Source organism: Lynx canadensis, chromosome B1 (assembly GCF_007474595.2).
Source record: "Lynx canadensis isolate LIC74 chromosome B1, mLynCan4.pri.v2, whole genome shotgun sequence".
Lineage (NCBI taxonomy): Eukaryota > Metazoa > Chordata > Mammalia > Carnivora > Felidae > Lynx > Lynx canadensis.
The window spans coordinates 133,253,828-133,281,750 of record NC_044306.2 but is presented as its reverse complement, the minus strand read 5'-3'; the positions used below and the strand labels follow the sequence as shown (position 1 = coordinate 133,281,750).

Sequence of the window (27,923 nt, the reverse complement as noted above, 5' to 3'; positions counted from 1 at the left end):
ATGCTCTGTCTCTCTCTGTCCCAAAAATAAATAAACGTTGAAAAAAAGAAAAAAAAAAAAAAGAAAATGCCCTTCTCATCCACTTAAGCCTGCCTGAATCCTACTTATCTTTCACAGCCCAGGTCTGCTGCAGCTTCTTCCCAAAGCTTTCTCTATGCACCTTTGCTGTCACCGGACCCCAGACAAGGATCTGCCAGAGCAATTTCTCTATACTTCTCTGTTGGATTTATCATCCATCTACCTTGTATTTTAATTGTTTAATTACAACTTTTATCTTCCTACTTACTATAAATGTGAGAGGGAAAGGAACTTGGTCCATCTTTATATCCCTGTTAATGCGAAAGAAGCCTCTGGTTCCTAAGAGAGCCTTTCTCAATACTTGTGGATTAAACACCCAAATGCCCTGTGGAGTCTTGTTTAGTTCAGTTGCCAACAGTGGTACTTGATGAACTTGTACCTCTTGGCTGCAGTTTTCTCTGGGAGCCTAGAGTCATCTAGCCCCTGAGTATAGTTACCCAGGGAAGGCAGCTACATAAACTAAGGGCGAATAGCACAGGTTCTAGAGACAGTCCTGGTGTAGGCTCCTGACAATACCTTCAAAAGCATCGAGATTGAATTGACCTCACTAAGCTTCAGGACCCTCATACCTAAAAGGGGGATAATAAGTGTATAAGAATTAAATAAGGGGGTGCCTGGGTGGCTAAGTTGGTTAGGCCTCTGGTTCTAGGTTTTGGCTAGATTTAGTGTAAAGGGATTGGATCATCAGGTCATGATCTCATAGTTCGTGAGCTCAAGCCCTACATCTGGCTCTGTGCTGTCAGTGTAGGGCCTACTTGGAATTCTCTCTCTCTCCCTCCCCTGCTCACATACTATCTCTCTCTCAAAATAAATAAATAAACTTAAAAAGAAAATTAGGGGCACCTGGGTGGCTCAGTCAGTTAAGTGTCCAACTCTTGGTTTCAGCTCAAAGTCATAATCTCTTGGTTTGTGAGTTCAAGCCTCACATTGGGCTCTGTACTGACAGTGAAGAGCCTGCTTGGGATCCTCTCTCTCTGTGTCTCTCTTCTCTCTATCTCTCTGCTCCTCCCCTGCTTGTGCTCTCTCTAAAAAAGAGAAAGAAAGAAAGAAAGAAAGAAAGAAAGAAAGAAAGAAAGACAGACATTTATGAAGCACTACTCCAAGCACATTACCCAGCTTGATAAGATTTACAGTTATTTATTACATACTCTATCTCACCAGGAACCAACTATCTTTATAAATGCCACAGTGTTCCACTGATTTTATCTGTTTGTTTTGTTTTCATTTCATGTTTTAATTAGTTGGATATATACAAGTGAAGAAGACTTGAATGGGAGTAGCCACTGGGGAATGATTGCAACCTATAGTGGAGCTGGCTATTACCTGGATTTGTCAAGAACAAGAGAGGAGACAGCTGCTCAGGTCGCTAGCCTCAAGAACAATGTCTGGCTGGACCGAGGAACCAGGGCAACTTTTATTGACTTTTCAGTATACAACGCCAACATTAACCTGTTCTGTGTGATCAGGTGTGTACCAAGGGCGCTGGTCCCTCCCACCTCAGTGTCTTTGTATGTACATCCTAGTCTTGAGATAGACCAGGAGACCATTGCCTGCAGCTGGCTAAAGGACTGCCAAAGATCAGAGCTGACAGCAAGGGAAGGGTGAAAACCAAAGGCTCAGTGGGATAAATATATTTGGGGAAAGGGAACTAGAATCCTAGAATATTATGAGTTGGAAAGAACCTTAAGACTGGTCCAGGTTTATCCCAAAGCTGGAACCTTCTCAGAAAAAAAGCACTATGTTTTGCTAACATCTCTTTTTACTCATTATAATGATGATCAATGCTATATGCTCTGTTACCATGGCCTCTGGCCATCAAACAGTGACTTGTTTCCCTGAGCTTCCCACTCTCAAATGATGCCCATGCTATCAGAACACAAGCACAGTAGTCAGAGGGTATGCCTAGGTTCGGTAGGATACCCAGGTACCTGCTAACACTGAGATTCACCAAAGGCACATAAAATTCCTTCTACAGATCCTGTGACATTGCCATCACGATCACATTGGTTAGCAGTGAGGAAACTAACAAAGACCTACTGGCTTGTCTGGGGCCTATTGTTCATTCATCCACTTATTCAGCAAACATTTATTGGACACTTAATATGTGTCAGGTACTGTTCTCAGCACTTGGGCCACATCAGTGAACAAAATAAAGATAGCTGCTCTAGCAGAGCTTGTGTTAAACCAGGAGGAGATAGATAATAGACAAGAAACAAGAAACAAAAGAAACAAATAGTAGGTTAGAAGGTAATATGTGCTATAAAAAAAGAAAAAGGCAGAACAAGGCAAGGGAGAGTCAGAGTTCACCCACTTTAATCCTCCTGGTGAATGTGTCAGCAACACCCAGACATCACTGACATGACTTACTTTCACATATATCTACCTACCAAATAAGAAGCATAAATTCTCATCCTTATTTTGTGATCATTTTTGAGGCTAAACTCAAATCTGCTTTACAAGGCCAGTTGGATTTTCCCAGACTACTAATTTAACAACTTTCACAGGAAATGATGTCACATTAAGTCAAATAACAGCTATTACTAGAAATGATTGAATAATGATTGCAATTATTATTGAACTTTTCCTAATGATTTCAGGGCAAATAGAAAGAGGATAAAAACAGTCAACTCAGGCAGTCAACTCTGATTGACATTTAAGGAAATATCTATTTATAGAAGGTCTTGAGTATGTCTTTCACTTCCTTCCCATACTTTAAGAGTGAATATTGTCAAGGCAATTACTTCTTTTCTGTATGTTGCTGCCTACGTTTCTGGAGAAGTTAACAGATGCAGGGCCAGAACAGGACAAAAAGAGATTACTTCACACACACAAGCTACTTTCTGCCTTCCACATTTACACTGAGGCTATCACGAGGCTCGCTGTTTCTGTATTGCTCTCCCAGGTTTTTGTTTATTGCCCTGGTCTCCAACACATCAAATGAGAAAAAAAACAAAAAACAGTGATTGACAGTGAAGAGGAAGGAAAAATTTTCATACTTCTTTGACCAGTTCTAATTTACCATTGTCTCTGCCTGGACCTGATTATTGCTCATGCTTGAGTCTTAGATACTCAGGCTCTGGGTGTGGCTACCCATCCTGTAACGGAAGACAAGGTTACACCTGGTAGTTAACTAAAGGTCTTTTCAGAATCTTAACATTAAGGAGGTAGATATTCTATTTCTACTTTGATAGGGGAACTGCACCATTAAGTGAATCATTTAACTCTCTCAGTGTGACACCTATAAAATGGGAAGTTGGCAAGAAACATCCTCACTTCAAATATGCTAAAGCACTAAGATTCGGTGCCATCAGTATGAATGTAAAAAAAAATCCGTGTTACTGTTTTAGACTATCAGACATTACTGAGCACCTATTAACTATAAGGCTCTGGGAAGGGAAGCAAGAATAGTCCCCAGAACAACTTACTCAATGCCAGTTAGGTGTTACCAAGTGAATGAATGAGAAGCTCAGTCTGTGTATGTATATATATGTGTGTGTGTGTGTGTGTGTGTGTGTGTGTGTGTGTGTGTGTGTATACACACACATACACACACACATCCTATTTCTCAACAGGCCATACATGTTTGAATGCATGAGTTATATTTCTTATGTTCTTCATGCCTACTAGGATTACTTGTATTTAATAGGAGTCCTAGAAAGGCTTCTTTGTTGATTAACTTCCACATTAAAAAAAAAGAACTATAGAGCATTTTGAGCAGTATAAGTAACAGAAAAGTAAAGGGGAAACTGAGGAGGAATAATCTCTTTAGGAGGACTTGGGGAGCCTTGTTCCTTTGGGGGCACAGAATTGTACAAGAACACAGCTATTAGCTGTGATCAAAAATATTCTGCCACTAGTTTGAGGTGACTTGTGGTTACAATTTTAGGACCTGTTAGTACAGGGACAGAGTAGATGGATGTCCTTTCCTGGCTGCATCCATGTGTTGTTGTTGTTGTTGTTGTTGTTGTTGTTGTTGTTACTGTTTTAACTGTTCTTATTGTAATGCAGGTTATTGGTTGAATTTCCAGCAACAGGCGGTGTGATTCCATCTTGGCAATTTCAGCCTGTAAAGCTGATCCGCTATGTCACGACTTTTGATTTCTTCCTGGCAGCCTGTGAGATTATCTTTTGTTTTTTTATCTTTTACTATGTGGTGGAAGAGATACTGGAAATTCGCATTCACAAGCTACACTATTTCAGAAGTTTCTGGAATTGTCTGGATGTTGTGATTGTTGTGGTAGGTTTGAGAACAATAGAAAATTCCGTACTCTGTTATAAAAACATGTTAATTAGAGTCCTTGATCTATCTCCTCTGTATTGTGGATCCTGATATTCCTGAAGGAGAATCTAAAAGTTCTCTTTCCTATATATCAACTTCAGTGTTACCAATTATTTTCTAATTTTGTATGAGTAACCCTTCTGAATATAGAAGTGGAGAGGTATTTATAATAAGCTATCAATTAGCCACACAAATAACCAGAATAATGTGGCTGGCTCATTTGGAAGAGCATGCGACTCTTCATCTCAGGGTTGTGAGTTCGAGCCCCACTTTAAGAGATGACTTTAAATAAATAAATAAACTTGAAAAAAAATTAAAGTGATCGCTATGTGCTGATACACACAAGTTCCAAGACATAAAAAAAGAATAACTTAGTAATTCACATTTGGCTTTGGCATGCCATATGAGATGGGACACAGAAAACAATGTTTTGTCTATTCTGTTTTTTGTTAATTATATTTTTCTTCACTGCTAACAAAAATTAATTTGTATTTTTCTGCACATATGTAAAGTTAGAGCAAGAAGAAGCATCTTGAAAATATTTGGGGTGGTAGAGAAAATTTCCTTGTAGTTTAAAATTTCCTGAAAATAGTCCACAGTGTACAAAATACAGGTGAGGGACCATCAACGTTTTGTGTATCCGGTGCAAGAAACCAGAAGGCAGCTAGGATAGAGTCGAGACTATGGCACCTTGTAGATCCCCTGCGTGCCCTTGACTCTATTATAACTTCTTACACTTGTTCAATATGGTTTCCCTTCCACATCAGCTTAATCACTTCCTTCCAGGGGCTTCCGTAGAGAAATGCATTTTTGCAAACTTTTCTCCCATCAATGAGAACACGTAATCTTTTGCTGAGTCCTGTTACACATTGAAGCATATAAAGACATGTTTAATTGTTACATGCCTAAAAGTCCATCCTTTCCACCATCATCCTCCGTCTGATGATAGAGATGCCCCTCTGAAATCTCAGTTAAGTGATGCATTATCCTATCAGGGTGCCCTTTTCTGTTACCCTACTTCTTGGCCACTATTCTCCCCCAGCCCCCAGCAACCAAAAATTCGTTTGGGCTTTGTGAAGCATTTACATCAAGTCATTATCAGATCATCACTAGAATTAGTTGGCAAAATAGGGAAAAATATTTTCTGAAATATGTTATTAATATGTTTTAAACATAGAAAAAAATCCTCATGTTTGAATAAAAGAATGCTTAAGACATTGAAAAGAATATAGATATATACTGCACAAATATTAACACGAGCAATAATAATAATCATCATCACTAACACTTTAGAAGTTATGTGTGTCAGACACAGTTCCCGGTGCTTTTCATATACAGAAGTATGTTTAATCCTCACAATAACCCTCTTAGCCACTCTTCTATTGCCTCTCAAGCTATATGCATGTGCTCTTCATAAAGAGTTTTTACTTAAAATAAGAATTTCTCCAGAATACTGTGTGGAAGCCATTCAACCTTGATGCACAATGGCTTGTGTCACATCACACAATTCCTGTAGGTAAGCTCTTGATCCCCAGATTCTCAATACATTAATAATAACAGAGTAACAAAGACATTTCGCTATTTAAGGAGGGAGGAAAGGCCATGAGACTGGAAGAATTTTTCAAAATATTTCTGTACTACATGATGGAAGAGTGCAGTCCATCTACATTGAAAACTATTCTAGAAAACAATTATTGTTTGGGACTCCAAGGTTGCAAACCCTGCTGTTTTAGTTTATATGGGTATATTTATAGTTTAGGTCATTGAGAATAATGGTAAAAGTGTGATAGTATGCTAGTTAATGGCAGGTTTGTTTGGGTTTTAACCAAATACCTTTAATATCAACAAAAGACTAGTCAGTGGCAATGAACCTTTTTGATTATGTACACCTATACGTGAGAACTTTGACAACACACCCTAATGTATTCCATATATTTGTAGCGTGTGTGTGTGTGTATACACTTGTACAAACATACACAACATAAAATTTGAAAGATTTGGTTAAAAATAAATACAAATAGAATTCTAGCACTTTCTTTTCACTTGGATAGAAGTTTTAATATTTTATTCCCACACCTCAGTGAATCGCCTTGTACCTGCTTTGGAGAAAATAACTGATGATGTCATGGAAATTAAGGATAGTTTCTTTGGCTCAGCAGCCACAAGATTTTGCAAGTATTTCTTTGAAAACTTGCTTCACTGTGCTATTGTTCTTTTTTTTTTTTTTTTAACTCTTAGTACTGCCAAGACAACAATTCCGACAGTGTGCTTTTGTAAAGAACAAGGAAGGGCTACTGGAATCCTACTTCTCCTTTGAAACCTTCTCTGACCTTGCAGAAATAAGGGCATGCTTTCTGCTCATCCCCAAAACAAGTCCTGTGCTCCACTGGACCTTCAACCCCATGAAAAAAACAAAGGTGTTTTTATTTTATCTGGCCCAAATATGCTAAAGCACACCCGAAACTTGAAAAGTAATTATGTGATAAATATAATTACAACATCTTGGAACCACTCTGAAATCATTTTTTGTATTTTCCTTTTGTTTCTTCCAACAAAGACTTTGAAATCTATAGACTTAATTTAGTCAACCGTTTGACCTAAACAATGATCTTTCAAAACTAGTGGAATTACTGAAAAAAGAAGACTGTTAAAAAGTCTAAATTCAAATAATTTTGTTGATTGGTAGGTTTCAAGGGTGATAATTATTAATTAATTTATTCAACAAGGATTTTCTGAGCACCTGCTATGTGTCTGGCATTGGTCTAGGCATTGGGGATATAGGAAAGAACCAAACAGCCCAAACTCCTACCCTTATGAAGTTTATGTTAAGGAAGGAAAGTTCTTTCGTAGATAAGGATGACAATCCCAAAGAAAACCCAGGACATAACTCAAATGCTTACAAAATCTCTTTTCTCATCTTTTCTCTCATTCTCTATTTTGAAGAAAACATCTCAAGGAAATTTAGTATATTGATATGATATTGATATTGTATAAATGACCAAAGCAACTATACCTAGTGAGAGCTGGGTAAAGGGTTATTGTTATTCAGTCAGTCAACCCTTCCCTCTCAACTAAGTCAACATAGAGAAACATTTTCAGTGTATTCAGAGAGCTCAAAGAAAATAATCCTACCACCAGCACAAAAATACAAGATTTGCTCTGGAAGTTCTTCACAGAAAACAAAATATGGTAAAGATTGGCATCCAGGCAGGTTTCTGCTATGATAATCACCTGGAGTCATGATCAAGAAGCCATTTCAAGAAGGGCTAATGAAGTGGTCTTTGACCATCATTCATGAGAAGAGAGAAGGAATGGACAGCAAAGGTCTCAGCACCTAGGACAGCATACCTGCTGTGGATTCAGATCCCATTAGGAAGCCCAGGTTGTGATGGTTAACCCCTAGCACTTTCCATACATATACCTTAATCCAGTGATGATGGATGCACGTAGGGACCAATGTTGTCGGTCCGGAACTGAAGCAAATGTGGAAAGTTGCATGGTCGTGGGGTAAGGAACAGAAACAAGAGGGAAACCCTTGGCTCACACATATTCCCACTGCAAGCCTTCTGGAGCCCTCTCTGACCATCATTCCCACCACCCTTTAAGATCAAGCATATTCTTTTTCCTTCGACCACCCCTTTTAGAATGTCTTGTTTCACCCTTCACCTTATGTTGTACAATGCCAACTCCTTAGTAGGCTTTTGGGTTGCCTATTTTTGTGTGTGTACCTGGTCTTGAACCAGAGTGTAAGTTTCTTAAGAACAGAGTTTGTGCATTTTACTTCTGTTTGTTCCTCTTAGCACCTGGCACAGTGCTGTATACATAGATGTCCACTACGTATTTGTGAAATAGTAGAAGGAATGGATGGCTGGCAACTGGAAAAAAAAAAAAAAAAAAAAAAAAAGCAAGATGGGGCTGAGAAAGCAGAAGAGTGGAAAGTGATTTAAATGAGAGTGGCAGAAAAAACAAGGCATCCTATTTGAATTTGATTTTGTAATACAGCAGCATCTCTCATGTGTTTGTGCACATGGACATGTGCATTTATTGGATTTCTGTTCCTAGCAAAGGGAATGCAAACAGCTTATTGTTTTACTTGTATTATGGCTGTGCTCAGCATTTAACATTTGTATGAGTGATTTGGATAAGTAGATTGCTGAGCCCTAGGAGTAATACATGGGTAAGAAAAAATAGTCATTTTAAGGTAAGTTGCATATTTCTAAAACACTGTAATAATATATAAATCTTTTGTTTTCCAGCTGTCAGTGGTAGCTATAGGAATTAACATATATAGAACATCAAATGTGGAGGTGCTACTACAGTTTCTAGAAGATCAAAATACTTTTCCCAACTTTGAACATCTGGCATACTGGCAAATACAGTTCAACAATATAGCTGCTGTCATAGTATTTTTTGTCTGGATTAAGGTAATTTGCAAAGTTCATGTTCTGGATTTTCAATAATATTTTTCCCTTTCTTTTTTTATTTAAAATAAATTTTAATGTTTATTTATTTTTGAGTGAGAGGGGGAGGGAGAGTGGGGGCGGGGGTGAGGCAGAGAGAATGGGAGATACAGAATCTGAAGCAGGCTCCAGGCTCCGAGCAATCAGCACAAAGCCCCACACGGGACTCGAACTCATGATCTGTGAGCTCATGACCTGAGCCAAAGTCGGACGTTTAACCGACTGAGCCATCCAGGCGCCCCTTTCCCTTCTTTTTATTAACATGAGTCACACAAAATGTTGGAGGACTTGAGTGTGCTTTTGTGGTTAAATTCAAATGCCAGCCAAAGCTGCTTCATATTTTACAAGTAAGCTAGCAGGATTCATGTGATCTTTCATCTGTGTATGATGCTTCCTTCTACCTGCAGTTTTGCAAAACCAGTCCCTGCAGATTTGTTTCACAAATGCAATAAGACACCTTCTCGGTGTCCTTTGGGTCTGTGGCCCTCAGCTACACTAACACAGGGACAGGTTGAGTTTTACCTGATATCGGGTGACCAGGTGAAGGAAAGGGAACTAAGAACAAGTTGGGGAGAATGGGGAGGGACAGAGAGATGCACTGGAAATGATCTGTGGAAGGATTGTCTCTTTCCCAGGTGGAGGCCATATGGCCATATGGCTTTACCTAGAATTGAGGTTGGGACAAATACATACACTTCTGAGTAGTACCTTTATGACTCATCTCCTTTTCCAAAACAGTGTGCATTTCCATGTGTGTGAAAAGTTAGGGCATTTCATACACAAATGAGCCTCAATTCTGGAGATGCAGAAAATTTTAGTAATAATGGGGGTAGCTCCCCAGCTGTCACTTGTCAAATTCTATGTTCTGCTATCAAGACAGTAGCTACTAGCCACAAGTGGCTATTGAAATTTTAATTTTAATTAATTAAAATTACATACAGTTAAACATTCAGTTCATCAGTCACTCTGGCCACATTTTAAGATCTCAATGTCTGTATATAGCTGATGGCTACTATATAGGGCAATGGAAATAAAGAACATTTCCATCATGTCAGAAAGTTTGATTGAACAGCACTGTTCTAAAAGGTAGTCACCAGCAGTTATTTATTTTCCTGAATTGGTATTCACACCTGAAAGGCCTGAGATTTATCAGAGGATATAGATCTCATCCTCTCTTCCTATTTATTTAGTTACATGCTTGTTCCAGAAAAACCACCACTAATACACCAAACCTTTATCATAAAATAGTAATAATAATCCAAATCTAATAGGAATTACATAAAGAAATGTGATTACCACAACCCTCAAAGAAATTTTATTGTGGCCAGAAACAATTTGTAAGAGTTCTTTAAGTAAAATTCTAGAGATTCCCTTTCAATGTGTCCCTCAGGTTGAACATTTTATTTAGTGTTTTGCTTGTAAACATTCTCCCAAAACTTTAAGAACCATTAAGTTCTTTAAGGCAGGGATTGCAACTTGACTTCTGATGTGTCCTCCCAGCGTTCTTCCCCCAAGACTTATGCCACAGGTTGTCATGCCCCTGGGCTGTGAGGAACATCCTGAACAGCCATCCTTAGTGTCTCGTTTACAGAAATGCTCAATATGATTTGGCAGTCAGATAGCGCTGGGCTAGATGGCTGGCTCTGAGCCCTGGCTGACACCTGGGGGTAGAATACCAGTATTTAAATCATGGCAAAGACCTGAGGCAGTGTACATTGCTCTTTCCACCGTACTTGGCACATCATTGCTAAACAATAAATGACAGTTAATAACATGCGATGAATATTTCCTGGAGGGATTTTTTTTAACTAGTTTTCACTTGTGGGGTTTTTTCCCTCTTTTAATTTATTTTCTTAAAAATATTTATTTATTTATTTAGAGGCAGCAAGGAGGGGAGGGGCAGAGAGAGAGAGGGAAAGAGAGAGAAGCCCAAGTAGGCTGTGTGCTGTCAGCACAGAGCCCAGTGTGGGACTCAATCACATGAACCTTGAGATCATGATCTGAGCTGAAATCAAGAGTCAGATGCTCAACTGACTGAGCCATCCAGGTGCCCCTCCCCATTCCTCTTTTATTTCAATCTTTCTTGGGGTAAAAATATCACTAATCATCTTAATTATGATTTAAACCTATTTTTACTGTATTGTAACCATGTAAAATGTAAGCAACATCAGGGGAGGAGCTTTGTTCTGTGCACTGCTGTTTGCAACTCCAAGAATAGTGCCCGGCACATGGTAGGCATTCAACAAGTACTTTTTGAATGAGAAAATAGAAGTTGCTGGGTTTGGGGACAAAAGCAAGTCATTATTCTCTCTCTTAAAAAAATGTTGGGAAGCTTGGGATTTTCTCTTCCTCTCTCTCTGCCCATCCCCCCACTCATGCTCGTTCTCTCTTTCTCAAAATAAATAATGAACTTTTTAAAAAAATGTTGTAAAATACATATTAACATAAAATTTATCACTTTAACCATTTTTCAGTGTACAATTCAGTGGCATTAGTTACATTCACAATGTTGTGCAACCATCATATATATTTCCAGAACTTTTTCAGCATTCCAGCTGAAACTGTATCTAGTAAAAACTAACTCCCAATTCCCGCCTCACCCCAGCCCCTGGTAACCTCTATTCTACTTTCTGTCTCTATGAATTTTCATATTCTAGCTACCCCATGTTACTGGGGTCATACAATATTTGTCTTTTCATGTCTGGCTTATTTCACTTTAGCATAATGTTTTCAAGGTTCATCCATGTTGTGGCATGGATCAAAACTCTATCCCTTTGTAAGGCTGGGTAATATTCCATTATGTGTATATACTATATTTGTTTACCCATTCGTCTGTTGATATCTTCCCTCTCTTACAGCTCTTCAAATTCATCAACTTTAACAGGACCATGAGTCAGCTCTCCACAACCATGTCTCGATGTGCCAAAGACCTCTTTGGCTTTGCAATTATGTTCTTCATCATCTTCTTAGCATATGCTCAGTTGGCCTACCTTGTCTTTGGCACTCAGGTTGATGACTTCAGTACCTTCCAAGAGTGTATGTAAGTATATATGAAATTATAAAAGAAAAATTTAATCAGAGCTATCCTTGCCTCCTCAAGGATAAAGAAATCTTTATTGTTGCTATTTAACCACCAAGTAGTTTTAAATAGTTATTTAAAAATAAGAATTAATTATCTTTCCCAGAAGCAATTACCCACCAATGTAAAGATGACAATGTATAATACTGATAAACTTAAGGTAACAACTCTAAAGTCATTAAGAGATAGTAGAACAGCTACAGTAAACCAATATGATTACAAAGACAGAGGTCTTCTTAGCACCAAATGCCGATAGTAGCTTTTAAGAGACCATTTGCCTAGATTTTCATTCTTATTCAATATTGTTGCCATGTATTTTAAACTTCAGGTTATTTTCTAGAAAAAAAATAGTATTTCTAATATTCTACGAGAAACTCAAACCGATGTAGGAATTTTCTGTCCTTTTCCAAAGTTCTCATATATGATATTAAGACTAAAAAAAAAAAACGAATATTACATTTCCATGCCATTTGGAAAGAAGTCAGTCAGGAAAGGAGAAGAGGATTATGATAATAGAAGTTAAAAGGGCTTTTTGTGCTGGGGGATACCAAATTAATGTTGTTGTTCGATGGAAGTCGGAAAGGGAAATGATTTTACTGATTAAGACCCCAGCATTGGCAACACACGGCCACTCAACACCACTTTGAGAGCGTATGAGGATATTGGATCTTTGAATGCATACAATTTTGGCTATCTTTCAAAGTCTTTTTTAAAGAGGTTTTAAATTCAGACCCAGGGTGACCATGGTGAAGTTTAGAGTTAACCATCCATGTTTTAGCCAGATTATGGATTAAATTCTTGTAACTGGTTGCTTTATGAGTCATCTAATAATTATTGTATTTTCTTTTTAACCAAATGGAAATAATGTATTTAGCACAAAAGTATATGATTTTTATTCCAGAAAGCTTCAATTGCTCGAATAGTTAGCATTAGCAAGAGTTTTCCAAGGAGACTGACAATTTTCTATTATCTGGCAGCTGTGCACACTGATAAAGAGGTCCAAAAGTGTGAAATCATCTTTAGGAAATGTTACATCAATGCTGAACAGTCTTTGTTTTTGTATTGTAGTGTTTTGTTTTGTTTTGTTTTTATAGCTTCACTCAATTCCGTATCATTTTGGGTGATATCAACTTCGCAGAGATTGAGGAAGCTAATCGAGTTTTGGGACCAATTTATTTCACTACATTTGTGTTCTTTATGTTCTTCATTCTTTTGGTATGTACACTTTTGTTTACAGTGAGGTGATTTAAACTTCATAAATCACCATCTTCCTTTTTCTCTCATGCTCTAGAGTCCTTATTTTTTAAAAGACTCAGGAAAAACTGTAAATGAGAATACATATTTTATTTTACTTCTCATTGATTCAGTTTTAAGTCGTCACCAAATAATCTTTTGCATTGTCTTTCATTTATCCATATATGTCTATTCAATGTAAAAAAAAATTAGGTCACATGCAAATTGATAAAGTCACCTAAAATAATGCTTTGCCTAAAAAGTAGACTACTTACATATTTACAGCCTTTTTTAACACAGATGTCAGCACTTTCGTGATCACTTGCTAGCATGACTTTTCATTCCTCTTTTTCCTCTTTTCTTTAAAAAAAAAGAAATAGGAACTGACAAAGCAAGCTAGATCCAGGATGTCAAGAGTAATATATGAGTTAATTATTGCTTGTCAAGCTTAAGATACTTTGTCTTGAATTACTTATATTTAACACATCTAGAGACTGCCCACAAAGAGTATTCAAATTTTAAATTTAAAACTAGATCTAACAATGGATGGAAATTGCTTTAAAAGTTACTTTCAAAAATAACTTTTCATTCTCTTGATTTGGTACAAATGAACATTTTTAACATTTTGACCCTAAGTTAATTAATATTTTTTAAAAGGCATTTTGTTCTTCATCTTAACATTTACACATTTTACTGAGTAATTATTCATTTAAGTTAGCTTAACCTAGGCAGTGGGTGTTTTTTTTTAAGTTTATTTATTTGGGGCGCCTGGGTGGCTCAGTCGGTTGAGCATCCGACTTTGGCTCGGGTCATGATCTCGCCATCCATGAGTTCGAGTCCTGCATCAGGCTCTGTGCTGACAGCACAGAACCTGAAGCCTGCTTCGGATTCTGTGCCTCCCTCTCTCTCTGCACCTCCCCTGCTTGCACTCATCTTTCTCTCAAAAATAAATAACCATTGAAAAAAAAATTTTTTTTAAGTTTATTTATTTATTTTGAGAGACAGAGAGAAAAGGGGGGAGGGGCAGAGAGAGGGAGAGACAGAATTCAAAACAGGCTCCAGGCTATCAGCACAGAGCCTAACACAGGGCTTTGAACTCAGTAACCATGAGATCATGACCTGAGCTGAGATCAAGAGTATGGTGCTTAACCGACTGAGCCATCCAGGCACCCCAGCGGTGGGTGTTCTTTATCCAAACACTAATATTTAAGTCTTTCCTTACATTAATCATCATCATAAGAAAACAACAAAATTGTCTCCGTTTTCAATAAATTTTATAAGATCCTTTGTGTAAAGTTCAGTAATTCAGCATAATATTCCCAAAGTTTGTCCAAGCATTTAGTGGTTATTTACAGATTGAGTATTAGATCTACCTTGGTAGGATTGAAAGAGTCAGCAATATCACGCAAGTCCATTTGTATCTTGCACAAATGTGTTATTAGTTTTAAAGTTAAGCCTCTCTAGTTTCTTTTTTCTATCATATGTTAAAGACAAAAAATGGAACAGTAAGCCTTTTTCATCTCTAATATTGGTAGTACTTTGGATTCTGGAGCATCTGAATCCCCGAATCTCTACTAGGAAAACAAAAACCAGGAATTGAGAGCTCTGCATTGGACCCTTTAGTTAACTGCTGGCCACCTAAGTTTTCTTTGTGTGTCCTTCTGCCAAATGAGGAACATACCTGTGGCAATTTGAAATGGTCAAATGTGGACTTGTTTGAATGTTGTCTTCTGGTAGGCGGTGCCCTGCAATTGTTCAGTCATTTCGTCAAATCAGTCACTAGAACATGAAAAGAAGCGTTTAGCTTCTGTCTTTATACTAAAGTAATTTTTTGTGCCGTTACACAAGAAGGAATTGCTCTCCCTGAACTCCACTCCTCTACCCCTCACTCCCCCAGAGAGAGGTGGGTAGTTACAGTCAATACAGATTTTTCTTTAAAGAAATGACAAGCCGAGTGCAGGGTTGGCCATTTTTCTGTGATGACTGCCGGGTGTTAATTTATTGCCCTGGCTGTAAAAGAAGCTACCGTGGTGAGAGGTGGCCCAAATGAGCCAGGAAGCAAAATCCTGTCATCACCAGGAAAAGACCTCTGATTGCACAATTAAGCAAACCTTCTGAGACAGGGTGGAGAGGAGGGGGGCTTCCTCTCCCACACTTTCAGTAGTCTTTCTCAGCCACTTTCAGTTTTTTAAAAATCTCTTCAGAGGACCCACCCTTTAACCCTACACCTAAGATATTTGCAGGCATTAGCTAGCAGCCATTTGGAAACTTTTAAAAAGAGAACATTAGTTGCCTGGGTTGGGAGGGAGAAGGTGGGAATGTTGCTCCAACTGCAACGGTCTGTACTCGGAATTAAACATTAAGCCACGAACTTACATGCATTTTATATTTTATTCTCATTTCTGCTACAGAATCTTAAGTAGTGCTCCTCCTTAACTTGCAATGATTTAGTAGCCCATTAAAATAATAGAGCTCCCATTTGTTCATTCATCCATTATTCAATAAATATTTGCTGAGCCACTATTTCCAGGCAAGCTGCTATGTACTGGGGGTACAGTGGTAAGGAAAATAAGAGACCAGCTCTGCCCTCATGAAAATTTCCACAGATTTGTGGGGAAACAGACATAATCAAATACACAACTCTGAGTTCAAACCATAGTTATGTGTCAAACGGAAAAGTGAAGGAAGAGCGTGTTTAAAGAAGGACTGGATCAGTTGGGTGTGGTGCTTCAAGAAAAACCTGTTGGAAATACAAACCATTATCCAGGAGAGAGGAAAAGTTAGGAAAATGAACTAACCGTCACTGAATAATAATAGCTATAATATGTAGTACTTACCATGCATTAGGTCCTGTCCTAAGTACTTTTACATAGATTATCTCATTAATTCTTGTAAAAATCTGTACTATTATTTCTTCCACTTTATTAATGCAAAAACAAATAAATTTTTAAAATAAAGATTAGAAAAAAAAATTTTAATGTTTTTATTCATTTTTGAGAGACAGAGAGAGACAGGGGAGGGGCAGACAAAGAGGGAGTCACAGAATCAGAAGCAGGCTCCAGGCTCGGAGCTGTCAGCACAGAGCCCGAGGCAGGGCTCAAACTCACAAACCATGAGATCATGACCTGAGCTGAAGTTGGAACACTTACTGACTGAGCCACCAGGCACCCCTAAAGATTAGAAAATTTGAACAATATAGTCTTGGCAGTGCTAAGACTGAAACCCTAATGTGCTTGACTCCAAAGTCTTTGTCTTTTTCACTAAGCTTTTCTTGACTCTCTTCTGTGAAGCCTACTGTATTTCTATTTGGAGAGATCTTTTTTTAACTCTTCAAAACATGGTCTGTAAATCTCAAGTAATATATAACAACATTTGGAATAAGCATAGGATTCCACTTGTCTGTATTGATTGTTGTAATTTGAAGAACTATGTAGAGTTCTAAATTTCTAATAATTTATGTCAAATGAAAAAAATGTAGAGAACATAGACAAGCAAAAATAATAAAATAGAGTAATACCACCATCCATAAGTAAATACATCAATATTTTGTTGTATTTCATTCTTATCTTTTTTTGCAAAATGTATCACAATATATGGTTTGTAAGTAAGAAAATATATTGTATTTTCCTCTGGCATGACTTAATGGAAAAAATAATTTTCCCAAAGAATATAACAGCAAAACTATTAATTTATGACTTCTTAAGACATCAGATTACTTAAAAAAACACTGAACAAAAATACATATGTCAAATTTTGGATTGATGTTTAGAAAGTATATTTAGGTTTCTTCTTTAATCTCAACTTTCCTTTGATTTACAAACAGAATATGTTTTTGGCCATCATCAATGATACTTACTCCGAAGTTAAATCTGATTTGGCCCAGCGAAAGCTGAAATGGAACTCTCAGATCTTATCAGAAAGGTATGACAAGCCCTAATTCTCAGAATTGTTTTCATCCTCTACGTATAATGAGCATTGTTTCAGCCAGATTTCCACAGCAACACTGATCCATTGTCATTGTTAAAATAAAGAGTAGATTGCTACATTTCAGGAATGATTTAAAAGTTCTCTGTCTCAGAGCTAGAGATGGGTATGCTGTTAACTTGGACTTAAATTCTGGGAACCCGTAAATGCCCTAGAATTAAATTCTCAACAATCTCTTTCGACTCTTGAGAGCTGAGCTGCTGGCTTCATCACCTTCACTTATTTTGACAACACCTCCAGGTGGCTCTCACTTGCAGTTCCAGAATTCAGAATAAATTGGAAGAGAAAAATATAAAGACATCTCTGCTTTTTTCTATCTCAAATGCAATTTAAAAGGAGGAAAAAAAAGTTTAGAAACAAATATTTTGTAGTCCACCCTTTACCCTTGATCTTCCAGAGAAGTTTTTAAATAGTCAAAGGAAAACTGTCCATGGCATCAGGCCACAGCCTAAGGGTCTGAGGACTTTCACTTAAGCACGCACCCTCTCAGGAAGTTAATTGTTAAATGGAAGGGCAGGACAGGAAAGCTGGGTACTTTGTTCTTTTCAATGTGACTTCTTTATTTGGTCTAAAGTATAAAACTTAAGCAACACAAATAACTACATCTGAAGTACACAGATTGTTCCCTAACATCATTTTGCTAAGATACCAGTGGCTCCTTGACTGATCTTTTTCTGTTGGTTCAAGTCATAGGACTATGTTGTCTGTCCTGTTTGAACAGAGAACTTCCAGTTCTTAAAACAAAGTCCCTTCCATGGGACCTAAGATGTGTGTTATCCTGAATTTTGCAACGACAGCTTATTACACGTTAGCAAATCTCCAACGTATATACAAGCAGTCCTTACTTTGCGCTCTGGTTCTGGTATGCACAGATTTCAATTAGTTCAGTTAAATAACACCAGCCTCTCAACGCGGTTCATATATCAGTATCACAGTATATTGACTGTGAATAATAGTATAGAAGTACAAACGTGCAATTCTCACAGAATATCTTAGTATCACAGGATATTAACTGTAGTAGCATGACTATAAACTTCACTGCTGGCTCTTCAGTCTACAAATCATTACATAAGTAACAGATGTGTATCATAACCGGTGAGCATAACATCACTTCTTACAAAGTCTAGGATTGGTCCCTGAGCATCTGCTGTTCAGTTCAGGCACAGAACATTGTAGTTGTGTTGCTTCTGTATCTCCCTGTGAAAAACCCATGTGACATTTTGCAAGAATGTGTGATGGAAAAGGAGAATGGGCCAGCAAAGATGAAAGCATAGCAAAGAAACAAAGAATGACAACACTGAAAGTGAAATTCAAAACCAGTGTAACAGATTTCTAGGCTACTTAGCTGTAGCTGGGCGTGGAAATGTTGACATTACTACCCTTCAAGGTCTTGAATATCAATGGATAGACAGATATACAGTCAAAGAGCTTAGTGAAGCACATTTATCAACATGAATGAGGGCAGTGGTTATGAGGAAAAGGCTGACAATGTCTTCAAGGAAGTGACACTGACAAACAACTTCACATTAAAGGAATTCTTGGAGATATGTTATGACATGGAAAATGCAAAGGATAAAATGTTGGGAGCTGACCCATATTAAGAAAAGATTATGAAAGCTCCCCAAGACATAGAAAAGATGCTTACTCCATATCCTACGTTACACAGGAAGAAAGCAAGCGCTGTTCAGACTACTCTGGATAAATTTTTTACAAAGAAATAAAACATTTTAATTTTCAGTGTTTCTGAGGTTTTAAATTTCAGTGTACCAAATAAATATTCACCTTACTGTTTTTAAATTTTTCCTAATAAGTTTATAACCAACACCAAGAAAATTTTAATGCTTTGATAAAAAGTTGTTTTTTTAAGTTTGTTTGTTTAATTAATCCCCACACCCAACACAGGGCTTAAACACATGACCCCACAATCAAAAGTTGCAAGCTCTTCTGACTGAGACAGCAAGGTGCCCCTCATAAAAGGTTTTAAAGGTCACGGAGCAATCATAATTTTTCCTGTTGATTATTAACATCACTTCACATAGTTCAGGCTTGCATGGTCATTTTTATAATCCTACAACTACCATGCAAAGCAAGGTCTGCACAGGTAGTTAGTTACTACTGTAAATGGATGGTAAAGCGCATGTAAAAAGAGAATAAACTAAACCAGATCTTTTCAACAGGGCTACCATAAAGCCTTGGTCAAACTAAAACTGAAAAAAAATACCGTGGATGACATTTCTGAGAGTCTGAGGCAAGGCGGAGGCAAGTTAAACTTTGATGAACTTCGACAAGATCTCAAAGGGTAAGAATCACTCTTTCTGAGGCCCAGGGAAATTCTTAATGGAAAGATAAGTTCTTGGTGATAAGGATATTTTTGGCCCAACCACTTACTCATAGAGATGCTCTTTTTTCAGAGTAGGTGTCTTTCTGGCACATATTAATAAGAGAAGGGCTGGCCCTGATTCAGCAATTTCTCCTTTATTCCTGCATTTTGGTGTCCCTTTGTTTTCACTGTACTATGTACACAAGTGATTTCATCTGTAACCTCTCAATAATTTCAGGAAGGGCCATACTGATGCAGAGATTGAGGCAATATTCACAAAATATGACCAAGATGGAGATCAAGAACTGACCGAACATGAACATCAACAGATGAGAGACGACTTGGAAAAAGAGAGGGTGGGTCTCATTTAGGAGAACATGATTTGATTCAGTACCCACAGTGTTTCATACACCATGCTAAGTCATGGATTACTGAGAGTCTGTCTTTCTCCTCTCTCTGTCTCAATTTATGTTGTAATACCCAGCTTGTTCCAAAAAGGATATATAACATAATAATATGTAAAAATGCAATAAGTTGGCATCAGTGTAAAACAATCAAAATGAAAAAATGAAGCAAAACAAAAGTGAAATATAAAACTAGACTAGGAAGCTAAAAATGCTTTCATAAAAATACATGTATGTTGATTAAAGATTGGGCTATAAATCTGGCCCTAAGTTTTCTGGCCATCAGCTTCAAAAGGGAAACCTGAATAGTCACACACCTCACTGTGTCCATGAGAGTGGAGGAAAAAAGATTCCTCAGGAGATGTAAAGCTAATTGTTCTTTAACATTTATAATGAAACAAACAATAACTACTGCCTTCCATTTGAATACTTCTTATGAACTGTTAGAAGTAAATTCCATGGTCTTTTTATAAATCAGAAAGGATAACTAAAAGCTTTAACATTAACATTAAAAATAAATGGTTAAACGAACCAAAAAATATCCATTGTAATTGAGGTACAGAGAATGCAGGTGAATACTACATACCAAAGTTCCTTCTCTATGAGGAGTAGTTTCTAAACTCTGCCCCACCGAATGGTGCCAGCAAGTGAAAAACTTCCCCAGACATAGTGAAATCACCTTTCACAAGGCTGCATTTAGTCAAAATTTTTGCTGTAAGATTATATCCTTCCAACTTTGTAGCTATTAAATGTGTTATCTTTTATGAAAAGGTGATAATATATTTCTTCCTCTACCTTTTTTTCTCTGCTTTGTTCTATTTTAATGTTCTTTCTTGTCCAAACAAGTTAGCAGTCCCTTGCTGGTCATTAAGACCTGTTTTGAAATTTGCCAATCCATGAAATTTACAGTGTGGGAATCACAGTCTGGTGTTAGCCACAAAGAAATCTAGGTAATTGGTACATATCCATTTGCCATTTGCCCAAGCCCTCAGTGAAGCTCTGTGGGGACTGGGTGTTCTCGCTCCTCACCCAGTGATCCAATGTTCTTCAGGAGGATCTGGATCTGGATCACAGCTCTTTACCACGTCCCATGAGCAGCCGAAGTTTCCCAAGAAGCCTGGATGACTCTGAGGAGGATGATGATGAAGACAGTGGGCATAGTTCCAGAAGGAGGGGAAGCATCTCCAGTGGGGTTTCTTATGAAGAGTTTCAAGTGTAAGTATAAAGTGTTTGTATCTCCATTTACATGTTTTTTGTTTTTCATGTGTTTTTTGTTTTTATGGCGTAGCACAAGGTATATCCCAAAGAATGTTCCATGAGCACCTGAGAAGAATGTATGTACTACTGTTGTTAAGTGGAGTGTTCTATAGGCGTTTTTTAGGTCTAGTTGGTTTGTAGTGTTACTTAAATCTCCTATTTCCTGTTGTTCTGCCTAGTTTCATCTACTTTTTGAAAGTGGGGTATTAAAGTCTCCAACTATTATTATTAAATTGTTCCTTCATTTCTGTAAGGTTTTGCTTTGTGTATTTTGGAACTCTGTTGTTAGGTGTATAAATGTTTATAACTGGTATATCTTTCTAATAGATTGACCCTGTTTTCATTAAAAAATGTCCTACTTTATCTCTAGTAATTTTTTTTGTTTTAAAGTCTTTTTTGTCTGATATTACTATAGCAACTCCAATTTTCTTATCATCGCTTTTTGCATGATACACCTTTTTCTGTTCTCATTTCTAGTCTGTTGTATCTTTGAATCTTAGGTGTGTCACCTGTAGACAGCATATAGTTGGACCTGGTCTTTTCATCCAGTCTGGTAATCTTTGCCTTTGATTAGAATATTTACTTCATTACATTTAATGTTATCATTAATATAGTTGGACTTACAACTACCATTTTCTTCTTCTTGTTTTTTAAATGTTTATTTTTGAGAGACAGGATGTGTACACACACGTGAGCAGAGGAGGGTTAGAGAGAGAGGGGAACCAAGGATCCAAAGTGGGCTCTGTGCTTACAGCAGACAGCTGGATGCAGGGCTTGAACCCATGAACTGTGAGATCATGACCTGAGCCAGAGTTGGATGCCCAACTGACTGAGCCCACTCAGGGGTCCCTTATTTTTCATTTTCTGTAGGTGTCATATCTTTTTTTGTCCCTCTTTTTCTCCTTTGTTGCTTTCTTTTACATAAAGTAATATTTTCTAGAGCAACAGTTTAATTCCTTTAATAATTTTTTTCACTACATTTTTTAGTTATTTTTTAGTAGTTTCTCTAGGACGTAATATATACAAATTGATTTATCAGTATCTACTTCAGATTATATTAACTTAATCCAAGGCGATATAGAAATATCATTCCTATATAACTCCTCCCCTGTTTTGTGCCATATTATACATATTAATCTATGTTACAAATCCAATACAACATTGTCATAATGATCACTTCATATAATTTTATGTCTCTTAAAGGAGACAAGAAAGAAGAGAAAGTATATATTTATAGAGTTTGTTATATTCTTTTTCCTACTTACCATTTCTGGTTCCCTTCATTCGTTCCTGTGGGTTCAAGTTACCATCTGGTGTTTATTTCCATATTCCAGTACAACTTTGCTCTTACCCCCTTTTGTCCTGCTACTGTCCAAATATATTATTATATTTCTGTATGTAATGGGCCCAACAATACAATTGTGTACATATTGTCTTACACAATTGCTTTTTAAATCAGTTAAGAGGAAAAAAAGGAAAAGAAATATGAATTTGTACTGCCTTTTATAGTTACATAATTACCTGTACCCAGTGCTCTTCGTTTTTTTCATGTGCTTCTGATTACTATCTGGATCACTTAATGTCAGCCTAAAGACCTTTAGTATCTATTCTAAAGCAGGCCTGCTAGCATGAATTCCCTCAGTTTTTTTTTTTTTAATCTGGGAATATTTTTATTTCCCCTTCATTTTTTCTGGTCTCCATTGTTTCTGATGAGAGATAGCTGTTAATCTTACTGCTAAGATTAGCAGTAAGATCTTAGCAGTCTTAACCTCAGCAATCTAACCTTAGCAATCTTACCTCAGTGTTATACATAATGAGTCACTTTTCTCTGATACTTTCAAGATTTTTTCTTTGTCTTGTCTTTCAGTATTTTGACTGATCTGAGTGTGGATCTCTTTGCAGTTATCCTATTTGGAGTTCATTAAGCTGCTACAATGTGTAATATTTTCATCACATTTAGGAAGTTTTCAACCATTATGTGTTAAAATAGTTTTTTGCTGTTTTCTCTCCTTTCCTTCCTGGGATTCCTACCCTGTGTTTGTTGGGGTGCTTACATTTTTCTTCCACTTTTTGCCTCTTCGGCCCTTCAGATTACATAGTTTCTATCCATCTATCTTCAAGTGTGCTGATTCTTTCTACTGCCAGCTCAGATCTGCTGTGGAGACCCTTAAGTGACTTTTCATCTCATTTATTGTACTTTTCAACTCCAGAATTTATATTTGGTTCCTTAAAATAATCTGTATCTCTTTGTTGATATTTTTCCAGAGCAAGACCAGCCTCATCTAACTGTTTATCACCATAATCTCCATTGTTTTCAAAAGCACTCTTAGGCTTAGCACTTTGTTCCAAATAAAGCCAGTTCTCTTGGGGGAAGCTTTGGAGCTCTCTGTTCTGTGGCCTGACTATCCCCTGGGCAAAACCCCTGTGCTACTGCTTCAGAGAGAGGATCAGGAACAGTGGTCTACTTCCCAGAGTGATACCCCTGTTTCATGAATCAAGCACTGGGCTGGGTTGGCAGCCTTCGGTCTTCTCAGCTTGCCTCTCCGGGCGTGGAAAACTCCACCCTATAGTTGGCAGATGAGTGGAGGAAGAGAGCCTCATAGCTCGCTGCCACTCTTGTCTGGATTAGATCCTCTGCAATATGGATTCGGGGGTGGAGGCACAGGGATGAGAACTGCGCAGCCCACCCCTTCCTGTGAGATACCAGAGCCCCCCCTGGAGTAGAAGGGAGTGGGAGCCCTGTGTTCATTGCCTAACCCAACTGGAGTGGCACTTCTGTCATACTGAACTGGGGGAGAAAGAGAGGGAGCAGACTCTCTGAAATTCAGTGGATTTTCTTAAATAAATGCTTCTTCATTTGTTGTGTACCCTTAAGAAAATGTCCAGAGTTTTGAAAAAAAGTTTTTTTGATAATTTTCAACAGTTGCAGTTGTTTCACTGGGAGAGGGCTTACAAAGCCCTCCTGTCACCATTCCAGAAGTTGTCTCCTATTTCTATGTTTTTAAAGCATTTACATAAATTTTTTTATTCAAAATAATGGAATCACTAGTGAACAGTGTTTTCTAACTGCTTTATTTACTTAATATATTGTGAATACCACTATTCCGTTAAATATTCTATCACCATACAATTTCTGGTATCTCCATAGAATTCCATTGTATAGATGAAAATAACATATTTGAAAATTTTTCTATTAATTATTTAATGTAACCATTTTTCAGTGAACCACTATTAATAAGCAGAACTCTAATGAATATGCTGGTAGCCCAAAAAATCACACATATACTTACTTCCTTCGGAAAATTTTCCAGAAATGGAATACCTGAATAAAAGCTAAACATACATTTATAAGACTTCTAATACAATGTTGACTTGCAGAGAAGTTGTGCCAGTTAGCATTCCCATCAGCAATATATGAGTTTATAGCTAAAGTTTGAGACTGCCGATTATCATCTTGTTTAAGAAAAAGATCTTAGCACTTCCATTTGAAAAGCCAGCTGGGGAGCACCTGGGTGGCTCAGTTGGTTAAGTGTCCAACTCAGCTCAGGTCACGATCTCACGGTTTGTTGGTTTGAGCCCCGTGTTGGACTCTGTGCTGGCGGCTCAGAGCCTGGACTCTGCTTCAGATTCTGTGTCTCCTCTCTCTGCCCCTCCCCCACTCATGCACTGTCTCACTGTGTCTCTCAAAAATAAATAAATGTAAAAAAAATTGTTTAAAAAAATTTTTTTTAAATGAAAAGCCAGCTGGGCTGAAAAGGCAGCCCACCACATGAGGTGGCTTTCCCCCTCTCACCTGTGGTTTCCTGCAGCCTGGTGAGACGAGTGGACCGAATGGAGCATTCCATCGGCAGCATCGTGTCCAAGATTGATGCTGTGATCGTGAAGCTGGAGATCATGGAGCGGGCCAAACTGAAGAGAAGGGAGGTTCTGGGAAGGCTTCTGGATGGGGTGGCAGAGGTAAGTGGTCATCTGACACAGAAACACTGATTCTAGAAAATATCAGGGTAGTCATATTTTGTAGTGTTTCATCTGAGAGGTTTTCTGAGATGTCTATAACTGCAGATCAGTGCAGATCAGATGATAGTCTGGAGGTGTTACTTTCTTAATACTGTTCTGATGGTTCTGCCTTCACTGAATGGTAGAATTAAGTCAAAAAGTCACTCCAGTAGCTCAGAGAATTGCTATATATGCTATAAATCGCCAGTGTTATTTAATGTTATTTAATGTTGACAGATTATTTGGCCCCCTGATTTCCTAAGGCAATTTCTAAGTACAAAAGTGTGCATCCCCAACCCCCAACATCCTGATCTCTTTTTCCTTTGTTAGGATGAAAGACTGGGTCGTGACAGTGAAATCCACAGGGAGCAGATGGAACGACTAGTGCGGGAAGAGTTGGAACGCTGGGAGTCTGACGATGCAGCTTCCCAGATAAGTCATGGTTTAGGCACGCCGGTGGGACTGAATGGTCAGCCGCGCCCCAGAAGCTCCCGCCCTTCTTCCTCCCAGTCTGCAGACGGAATAGAAGGCGCAGGTGCAAATGGGAGTTCCAATATCCAAGTCTAAGATGTGTGTTAGTGTGTGTTCCTAATAGGGGAGAAAGGGCTGTCCTGAATGGCCAGAGCAAGTACACTATTTATATGCCCTGACCACCATATGATGCTGGTCTTTGTGACCAAATGTTAATTCTTCTGCACTTTAATTTATTTTAGATAAACTTTGCCCATGGATCAAAGAAGATTTTTTTTTTCTCATATAAGAAACCTAGGTGTAAATATTGAGTACAGAAAAAAAAAATCTTTGTAAAGTACATGGAGTGGTCTGGCCACTTGCTACCATGGATGAGTCTTCTCAGTGGACAACAATGTAGCCTTTAAAGCTAGGAGAGAATTGTCAAAAGCCTTCTGAGTTTTATTTCCAGTCACAAAAATCAGTATTGTCACTTTTGCCCAGTGCGTGAAGGGAAAGTAGGGGCATTCTTTCCCACTCGGGCTTGGTTTATGGACGTAAAACATAGCTTGCTTTAAAGAAAGGAACCCTTTGTTTCAACTACCTTCCTGGGGCAAACATTTCCAAAAGATGAGCTGGAAAAGAACTATGAACCATGGAATGGGTATGTAGTCATTATGCTAGAATGTGTATGAATGGTGAAGATACATGTTGAATACTGTGCTTTTTTATCATTGTATTATATAGTTCATGTCCGTGGGAATAACTGTTTCATTTATTCATACTGTTTTCACTCTCATTTAAAATGAGCTGTGTGATGGGGCGCCTGGGTGGCGCAGTCGGTTAAGCGTCCGACTTCAGCCAGGTCACGATCTCGCGGTCCGGGAGTTCGAGCCCCGCGTCAGGCTCTGGGCTGATGGCTCGGAGCCTGGAGCTTGTTCCTGATTCTGTGTCTCCCTCTCTCTCTGCCCCTCCCACATTCATGCTCTGTCTCTCTCTGTCCCAAAATAAATAAACGTTGAAAAAAAAATATTAAAAAAATAAATAAATAAAATGAGCTGTGTGAAACCACCAGATTGATTGTAGGTTAAAATGTCATCTCTAGCCATGACATAGGAAAATTAGAAGGAGCCCTGTCACTCAGTTTGACTTTTTCTTTTTCTTTCTTTCTTTCTTTCTTTCTTTCTTTCTTTCTTTCTTTTTTATGTTTATTTTTGAGAGAGAGACAGACAATGAACGGGGGAGGGGCAGAGAGAGAGAGAGACACAGAATCTGAAGCAAGTTCTAGGCTCCGAGCTATTAGCACAGGAGCAAGTTCCAGGCTCTGAGCTGTTGTTAGCACAGAGCCTGACATGGGTCTTGAACCCACAAACCCTGAGATCATGACCTGAGCCGAAGTCAGACGCTTAACTGACTGAGCCACCCAGGTGCCCCATCAGTTTGACTTTTTCTTATAATTAGTTTAGTATAAAGATTCGTCCATATATTCTCTTCCCGCGTGGCTCAACTTACTTGCAACTGAAAGGAACGTTGTAACTAATCTGGGAAAGCCGACTTCCTAAATGTTTTCATTACGTACTGAGGGTTTTAACTCAGCAGCTATGTTCGTTTGAAACAAAAATTTACAAGAGTTTTGAAATTCATATGCAAACACTATAAAACTGAAGTTTGAGTTTTATGCTGTTTTAAGAATATGGAACTCAAATAGTCTGATTCAGCAGTTCAAAACTAGAATGTATAATCTAAATGGAGCTCAATTTTAATGAGAAGGAATTTCTGGTATTGAAACTTCATTCATGATCAGAACGTATCAGCCACAGTTTGAGTTTGCAGCAGTTTTTGGTTTGTTTGTTTGTGTTTTCATTAGGAGAGGGTCCCACGAAATTTATAGAGAAGAGATTATTTCTCAATAAAAAATAAAAAAATCTTATTTTTCAAAAGTGTTGAATGAGGTGACCTTTTGAGAGAGCTAATGGGACAAGCAAGAGAGAATGCGTTGCTGGTGAATTAACTCTGACTTGGAGAACAACAGAAGGGAGGCCTGTGTTTGAATGCCTGGCTTTAAGTCGTTTACGTGATTGATAGAATAGGTCAGTCAAATCTTCAGTGAAAACCTGAGCAAACAAACCTGCCTAAGCTGGCTTCTATAGAAGTGATACACATTGGGTTTCTTTAATAGTTATTTCTCATGCTTTATTTCCATCTTTACTTTCTTTTGAATATGCTACATGAAGTTCTTTATTACTAGGTACTGAAGTTTGCATTCCAGGGATATTGAGTGTACGTATTTATGTGTGTGTACCATGTTGTTACATGTAAACAAACTTCAATTTGAAGTGCAGCCATTATGTGGTATCCATGTGTATTGACCACGTGCCATATA

General features: G+C 37.9%; 1 protein-coding gene across 1 annotated transcript in view; it reads left to right on the top strand.

Moving 5' to 3' along the window:
- The window catches only part of PKD2 (polycystin 2, transient receptor potential cation channel), a 50,664-nt gene extending 24,259 nt beyond the window's left edge, over positions 1–26,405 (top strand). The window contains 12 exon segments of the mRNA XM_030313460.1: positions 1,320–1,544; positions 4,087–4,315; positions 8,614–8,781; positions 11,676–11,857; positions 12,991–13,111; positions 16,953–17,010; positions 17,013–17,050; positions 19,291–19,412; positions 19,672–19,789; positions 20,889–21,052; positions 24,904–25,051; positions 25,421–26,405. Of these exon segments, the coding sequence (XP_030169320.1) occupies positions 1,320–1,544; positions 4,087–4,315; positions 8,614–8,781; positions 11,676–11,857; positions 12,991–13,111; positions 16,953–17,010; positions 17,013–17,050; positions 19,291–19,412; positions 19,672–19,789; positions 20,889–21,052; positions 24,904–25,051; positions 25,421–25,657 (1,810 nt within the window). The 3' untranslated portion in view covers positions 25,658–26,405.
- Positions 26,406–27,923: the final 1,518 nt, after the last annotated feature.